We start from the raw sequence: 8330 nt of genomic DNA, 5'->3' as shown, positions 1-8330 counted from the left end.
ACTCTCTGTTGTTTTTTTGTGTCCAGAACATAAGCCAAGCCCGGAGCACCCCCAGCAGGCAAGAAGACGACGCATGGTGGCACATGGAGTCAGGAAAGGTCGTGCTCGTGCATTGTCTGCAGCAGCTCCATAGCAACCCAGCTTCGCTGTGAGACCACACAAAACTGACCCACAGCCAAGTTCGCTGCAAGTCGTGCGCGTCAAAGCCCGTTTTTTTTACTTGCAGCCTCTGCCCGACGAAGGAAGCTGCTGGGGGAAATGCGCCTGTAAATCGCGCTCTGGGGTTGAGCGCGTGTTGTAAACCCCGGGCGACCACGGACTCCACAGAAGCAGAGCGCGCAGCCTCACCATGCGAGAGAAGAGGCTGACCACCGGTACGTACCGAGGCGGCAGGTTACTGGAGAGGCTCGGATGCCCTCAAGAGAGGGAAGGAAACTGCCCGGCTGAAAAATCTCCGGGCAAAATCCCACTTCCTCATTAAGCACGTGTCTGCTTGAAAACAGGCCCTTTCTGCTTTCACACACACCGAATAATGCGCTTTCAGTGCACTTTACAACTGATTTTACTGTGCGGAACTGTAAACGATCACTAAAAGTGCATTGGAAGTGGATTGTGTCAGGTAGGTAACTGTCTTGGTTTGTAGTCGAACTGGATTTGAGTCTAGGGCAGCGCGGAATCCAGGGTTGGCCACGCCCGGGCCAACCCTTGGCTCACTTTGGTGACGTCATCACGCAGGATGGATGGAGGCAGCGTGTGGGGCTGAGAAGCTGCCCGCCCCATTCGCCTCCCCACAGGCGTATTGCACGGGCGGCCTCGCAGCCCCCCCCCCGCGCTGCTTTTGCCTGTTCCGCAGGACGGGGCAGCCGGCTTGCCGCGCACCCCCTGCCCTTGAGGGCAGGCGAAAGCAGCGCGGGGAGCTGCGAGGCTGCCCGCGGCATTCGCCTCCCCACAGGACAGGAGGTGGCAGGCTTCCCAAATCTCCAGGAATTTCCCAACCTCAGGTAGGGTTCCTGGGTGCCTGCCAGTGGTAGGCAAACTCCCAGGGGTTTGCCCTGTTGCCCACCAATCTGCCAGCAATTGGTGGGAGGTGGCAAGCCCCCCGGAGGTTGCTCACCACCAGCAGGCATCCTGGGGACATGCATAGTGCATACCCTCCCGGGGGGGGGGCACAACAGTGTCATTTCCAGAAGTGATGTCATCACACAAGCACTGGAGCACTCGTGCTCAAGGTAAATACTATGCCCCCACCCCCCCAGGCAGGAGGGTATAGGGATCTGGCAACCTTGAGGGGAGCCACATTCAATTACCCTAAACATAGTTCATTTAATTAAACCTCAGTTTCATATACAAGCCATTATCTTTCCAACTTAGTTTTATGTTTATAATGTCAGGAGCTATGTACCTGATGTCTGTTGCAAAGGAGAGCAAAATGAACGCTGTAAATCATTTTGTACTCTTCAGTATCAGTGATAAACAGTAGCAAACATTGTGTATCATGGTCCAGCACAGAATAAAGGATGCTGATTGGACTGGACTTTGACATACGTGCCCATTGATCTATGAAGTGGGAGGGGCTGTGGCCCTGTGGCCGAACAACTGCTTTGCATGCGGAAGGTCCCAGGTTAAAACCCCAGGATTTCCAATCAGAAGTATCAAGTAGTAGGTAATGAGAAAGATCTATACCTGATACCCTGCCAGTCAAAGCAAACAATGGTCTGACTCAGTATAAAGCAGAACTTCATGTGTTTATAGCATGCTGTTTCTCTTATCAAACACCAGGCCCATTTATAAGTTATCCTCTTAATGAGATAGTATCTCCCAGTCACCTTCTGTTGCCGGTTCCAAGAAAGAAAGGCTCCACTCTTTCACCATCCAGGACGTGAAGGCACTCTTCCTAGGATTGTCTTTAAAGCAGCTGCTTGGGATTCTGACTCTATAGATTGTGCTTAATTATCAAAATGAGAGATGGTTGGCCTGAAATCTACCTGGAATTCAGGCCCAGCCCATAAACTCTTACCCTTAATCGAATAAATGTGGGAATTGCTTGTAATTATTTGATAAGCTCACTGTTCTGTCCAAATTCCCTTCATTACTCCACATGTTCCAAGCCTGGTTCCCAGTTCAAACTGGCCTAGTCTGTGAATCAGGCAAGCCAAATCTCTTTGACTTAAGATACTGCTACACATAGTAAGTACATATTTAATTGCCAAAGATGAAAACACAGCTTAAGTGCTGTAGGCAACAAGCAAATGCTGTTTTTACAAGGAATGTTTAAATCTATATTTAGCATTTCTGCATATCTGTAATGGCAAAAGGAAAAAGCACAGGCTAAAATTCATTTTCAAGTAAAGGGTGTTTTGACATGTGATATTACCCAAGTACTTTTTAGCCTCTTGCATTATTTGTGCACACATGCAAACTTTGTTAATGAGGCACAGACAGGAGGAAAGTGCCAATCTAAACTCAAACATATATTCTAACCAATGTGTGTTTTATATTCAAAAATACAGATGAGGAAAAGGCAGAAATTGGTATAATCGGAGCTTGTGGAAATGACCTTACAATGAAAGCGTTCTCTCTCTTGCTTTTTTTATTCTGCATTATCATCAGGCAAATTCATTCCAGCTTAGAAAACACTTCTTAGCATCACTTACAGATATATAAAGTAGCCTTTTACCTAGTCAAACCAGTGACATATGGCTGCTGATTGATGAGGCCTGGTTCACACATGCAGGAGAATGAGGTGGCCGTGGGAGAGAACTGAGGTGGTAGAATGAGCTGAATGAAATCAAGCTCTACATACTGAAATCTGATATTGAATAGTCCTTTAATGTATGAAATTGTTAAGAGTGTTGGACTAGGACCTGGAAGATGCGCCCCCCCCCGACTATAAGTAAGTTAGGGTACACCAAACCATAATCTAAAACCCTGATTTGAAATTGATTTATATTTTTAACTATGGTTATGTGTGATGTACAAATATGGGCATCCTGGCTTGTTGTCCAGTGCTTCCCTCAACCCAGGCCAGGATGCCATTTGGGTCTCTGAGGAGAAGAACAGAGGTAATGAAACCAGCCTTTGTCAAGGTAAACCAGGATTTGAATGTGTGAACTGAATCTTGGATTCCTAAACTAACAGTAGTGAAAATCATGGTTCTGTTGTGTGGGAACTGAACCATCAACATTACTCAAAGCTAGTCAGTGTGGCAGAAAGTGTTGCTAGTTCTGGGTTGGGAAATTCCTGGAGGGTCACAGGGAGGAGCCTGAGGAGGGCGGGCTTTGGAGAGGGGAAGGACCTCAGTAGGGTATAATACCACGAAGCCCACCCTCCAAAGCTTATTTTCTCTAAGGGAACTGATCTCTATAGTCTGGAAAGCCAGTGTAATATCATGAGATCTCCAGGCCCCATCTGGAGGTTGGCAGCCCTGCTAGAATCAGAGGAAGGCCTTGTTCCAAGTCCAACTTTTTATCTATTGGATTGCATTGACTTTCAAGAGCATTTCCGTGACAGGTTTTCCTGGGGCTGATTGTACTGGGACTAATAACTGGGACTTTTGCAGGACGAGAAATAGATTAGGAAGATAGATCCAGAGGAGTTAGCCGTGTTAGTCTGTAGTAGCAAAATCAAAAAGAGTCCAGTAGCACCTTTAAGACTAACCAATTTTATTGTAGCATAAGCTTTCGAGAATCAAGTTCTCTGACGAAGAGAACTTGTTTCTCGAAAACTTATGCTGCAATAAAATTGGTTAGTCTTAAAGGTGCTACTGGACTCTTTTAGATTAGGAAGAAAGGGCTAAAAACATATATGTGCTGTAGCCCTGACCCAAATCCCTCTGTCAGGCGTGTACGCCGTGACCAGATCCAAATCACATCCTTGTGGCTGCTTTTTAAGGTTAAAGTAAATGCCAGGAGATCCAGTCATGAATCCCCAAGACGTTGAGCTGTTTCATTTCATTTCATTTATTTAAAACATTTTAATGGTGCCTGCCACCTAACCCCTAAACTAGGGTCCATAAGGTGACAATCAAAACAGCTTTTAAAAATACATGTTATAAAACCAATTAAACAAAACACATGAACAAAAGACAGAAACAGTTATGTTTGGCCCTGATAAGTTAAGTAGGAAATTAATGTAGGGGGGGGGGGAACATCCTGAGAAGAGCTTCTTCGGTGGTGGTACTTTTACCTTTGAATATCTTCCCAATAGAATTCTGCTTATTTTACTCTCATTTAGCAAACCAATAAAATAGGCATTCTGTGGTATATATTTTTTACTGTTTTGCTGTTGCTCTATTATGCATCTGTGAATGGGCTCTTTTTAGAATGTTTGTATCGTTCTCAGCATTTATGATATACCTGTTGATCCTAGTGATTAATGTTTTAATACTCTTATTGCTATACATTACTTTGAAATGTATAATGCTACTGATAAAATAAATGGGAAATACTTAAGCTGAATAACTTTTCATGGTTTCTTTTTTGTTTTTGTTTTAGTGCCTCCCAGTATCAGAGAAAATGAGTTTGTAAGTAACTTATTGTTCCGTCATGAGAGGAAGCAGGTAGTTGTTAAAAACTTAAACAGTAAACTATGTGATTGACAGTTGTGTGCCTGCCATTTAATATCTTTTTTTAACCTTTTTGCTGTTTTTCATTTTCCACTAACAAATGTACTTTTTAAATAAAAGCTTGTTTCACAAGAAGATATAAACTAGGCAGGCATAGAAATCAAATGGGACTGTTTTTATCTACACATTGTTTACATGTTACAAGAATCTGTATCTTTGCAGGGCATAGGTCTCAAGGGACCAAGTGTGGACAATCACCACACAAAAATTGCTATATCCAACCTTTGCTCTGCTATCCAAGAACAACAGCACAGAACGCTTTACAAAAATGTTGCTTTGCTCAGATGCACTTCAAGGCTCAGAAAGAATACACTGAATGATTTATGAACCTAAGGTTCACCCACTTTGTTGATAAATTACCTCCGTTGCAAAGAGTCAAGAGGAGCTCCCTGTAGCACTGCTAAAGCTAATCCAGAATATACTACATGGTGTACCTACAAAAGGGCCAAATCACTTAATCATAAAACTTCTGGTACATATTTCCCAAGGAGAAAAAAAGAAAGATGAATAAAAAAAGCTTGAGGCAATAGGGAAGAGAAGTGATCTCAGCTGCTGCCAAGGTCACGAGGTAACATATATCCTAAACAGAGATGCCTAGAACTGCCTCCTTCGCTGCAGTTCAAGATTCCTCCTCCTCTGGCTTCAGCTTGTTGTCCCAGTAGTTTGCTTTCTAGTCTGGGGTGTTCTGGATCTTTTAAATCTCCAGAGCAGTCCAGGATCTTCAGATGTTTAAACACAAAAGAAATGAAAGCTCAGTCAGCCTCTCTCATAGAGAAATTTAGTTATTCCAGGTTGATTACTGATTAAAAAGGGCCGTTTTCACACTGTCTATAAATCACAAGAGACTCACGGAAGGCTGCCGGCTTTCTTGTGTGATTTTTGACGTCATCTGTTTACAAAACGCCACAAACAGTGATTTACGGCGTTTTGTAATCGGATGGTGTTAAAAATTGCAGGAGGAAGCCGGCAGCCTTCCGTGAGTCTCGCGCGATTTATAGACAGTGTGAAAACGGCCATTGTTTAGGCTGATTTTTTGCCTCCCTTTCACTTCATGTTTAATACTCCTGATTTTTGTTTTTTACCTCTATGTTGCTTTCACATTGTTTTATTGAACCATGCCCAATTACTTAGTCTCTATGGCTGTCCCTTCTCTTCTGCCAGGGCTTCCTCCTGCACCTTAATGGCTGCAAAACAGACAGAAGTTCAACATGTGTTCAACCAGCAGTGCACCTACAAGCTATGGAAAGACTTCTCTTGTTCTATCATACAGTTGTTTAAAACAGACCTTTCCACTTGCACAAGACCTTCTTCTATAAGAACGTTCAGGAAGCCCCCCTCCCATTGATCTTCATTCAAAAAAAGATGTTAATTTTTAGCAATATCTAGAGACTAAAGCTAAATACATTTTAAAGTAGAGTTTTCAGTAAGACTTCATTACTAAACACGTAATTACTTGGATATAAATTTTAGTGAATCATATAACTTCTGACTAAATATGTTTAGAATTAAGGGAAATATGGAGATGACATTTCTTGGTTGGTATAGCGGAATAGCTAAAAGATAATGATCTGTGATTCATGATCACAGTTTAAATGTTGCCTTTGCCACAGACTTGAACAATGGCCTTAAGCAAGCTGCTTTTTCTGAGTACCTCATATAATAATAATAATAACAACAACAACAGCAACAACAATAACAATAATAATATTGGATTTATATACCGCCCTTCAGGACAACAACATCCATTCAAAGCAGTTTACAAAGTACGTTATTCTTACCCCCATGACAATCACCCTGTGAGGCAGGTGGGACTGAGAGAGCTCTGAGAGAGCTCTGACTGCAAGGTGACATCAGGGGCAGCTATACCAAGATTCTGTACCTGCTTAAATGTAGTAAGAATAATACTTACTTCCATATCTTTGTAAGGCATAGGTAGCATTACAGAAGACGCTCTAAAGAAGGGGTTTGTAGTATAGAGCTGTAGAGGCAAGTTTGGCTCCGTATGGAACTAAATGTGGCTCTTTAAAAGTCAAATGTGTAAGTTAAGTTGGAGGAATGGTTCCAGTTCTAGAATAACCAGATATAAACTGAATGGCAGGCAAAGATCTTTATAGAGCTAACGGGATTCTTAGAGATGCTTTACAAAAAGGGAAATGATAGTATTGAACAGTTGCAACTTGCCAATAATCCAAGGGCAAACCATGCACAGACTTATTCCTATGCACTAAAACAATCATGCACAGTCTCCTTATGTATATGATTACTTATTGGGAGAGCTTGTGTATTCCACTTCCTAATAAAGCATTTTCAACAACCAGTGTTGGGGCTGCAGAAATGTTGTGGATTACTAATAAATATGTCACTTATCAGTAACAATTGAGGGACCCACAAGGACTCGTGGGGGGCATTTCCCCCACCCCTACTATTTCCTCTTTCTTTTCTCTGAAAGCCCACATAGGCATAGCCTATCATTTTCCCTGCCCCTTCTTTCCTTCCCACCAACCAGCCAACCTACAAATGTTGTTAGTCTTATAGGTGCTACTGGACTGTTGCTTTTTTCAACAGCTAGCCTACATTCTCTCTCTCTCTCTCTCTCTCTCTCTCTCTCTCCCTCTCTCTCCCCAGTTTTTCCTCCTTCCGTACCCCTGGCATCATTTTCTTGGACAGTGCTGCACTGCCAGGCTAGGCTCAGTTGCATGGTAAGGAGCCCAGTAGGTCTTGTGAGAACCACCTCAATTCCCCTTTATCCATTTCCACATACTATTTCCTCTTTCTGTCTTCCTGGCAGCCCCATATCATCACCTTTTTCTGCTTCCTGCTCTCCTTCACCCACCCATCAACCTTTTATCTGACCCCACTTCAGCTATATTTATTATTTATTTAACTATATATCCTGCCTTTCTCCCCAATGTGGACTCAAAGCAGCTTATGTCATTATCTTCCATTTTATCATCACAACAATGCTGTGAGATGGGTTAGGTTGAGAGTATGTGACTGGCCCAAGGGCACCCAGCAAGCTTCTATGGCAGATTGGGGATTTGGACTTGGGTCTCCCAGAGGCTAGTCTGAAACTCCAACCACTATACACGCCAGCTTTTATAGGATGGCGGCTGTTGAATAGTAGCAAGCAACCAGTCCTGGATGAGTCATGAAAGTTGCATGGTATCAAGTCACTGGTTGCTACCAGGTCTGGCCCTGATGAGTCTTCCTTCAAAGACCAAAACAAACCTGTAAATGGCCCTGCCCCTGCCCCTGTCTTTTACTGACTGAAACCAGGATTGGAAGCTAGCAATATTGTTCTGGTTGCCTAGCAACAGCCACTGATGGCACTTATTTCTTAAAGCTACATTTTGCTATCATTTTGGAGGGTTTTAACCCCCTCATAAGTATTTTTTTTTAAAGATTTCATATTTTTCTGTAAGCCTGGGGCTTTTCTTAGGTTTGTAGAAAGTTGTCTAATTTCCATGGTACCAGTCTCTGGATTTAGGTACCTACAGATGTGGCCATATTGAGGCTTAGGTATATTGCTGATAATTTTAAGCTGTATGTTTTTCAGTTATGCAAATTGGCTTTCTTGTATTGCCCCTTTCTTGATCTCTTGCTCTGAATTTTGTTGTAGTTAAGAACAACCAGTGGTACATCTAGTCCAGCATCTTGTCTCACACAGTGGCCAACTTTGGAGGGCCAACAACAGGGCATAGAGGCT

At 43.0% G+C, this 8330-nt stretch overlaps 1 protein-coding gene across 1 annotated transcript in view; it reads left to right on the top strand.

Annotated features, from left to right (window-relative positions):
* Positions 1-325: 325 nt before the first annotated feature.
* The window catches only part of RGS22 (regulator of G protein signaling 22), a 102413-nt gene continuing 94408 nt past the window's right edge, over positions 326-8330 (top strand). Inside the window, exons 1-2 of the mRNA XM_054985761.1 lie at positions 326-374; positions 4494-4522. Of these exons, the coding sequence (XP_054841736.1) occupies positions 350-374; positions 4494-4522 (54 nt within the window). The 5' untranslated portion in view covers positions 326-349. The remainder of the gene's footprint in view (positions 375-4493; positions 4523-8330) is intronic.

This window comes from Eublepharis macularius, chromosome 7 (assembly GCF_028583425.1).
Source record: "Eublepharis macularius isolate TG4126 chromosome 7, MPM_Emac_v1.0, whole genome shotgun sequence".
NCBI lineage: Eukaryota > Metazoa > Chordata > Lepidosauria > Squamata > Eublepharidae > Eublepharis > Eublepharis macularius.
The sequence above is the reverse complement of the archived record's forward strand: the minus strand, read 5'-3'. Positions and strand labels throughout refer to the sequence as shown.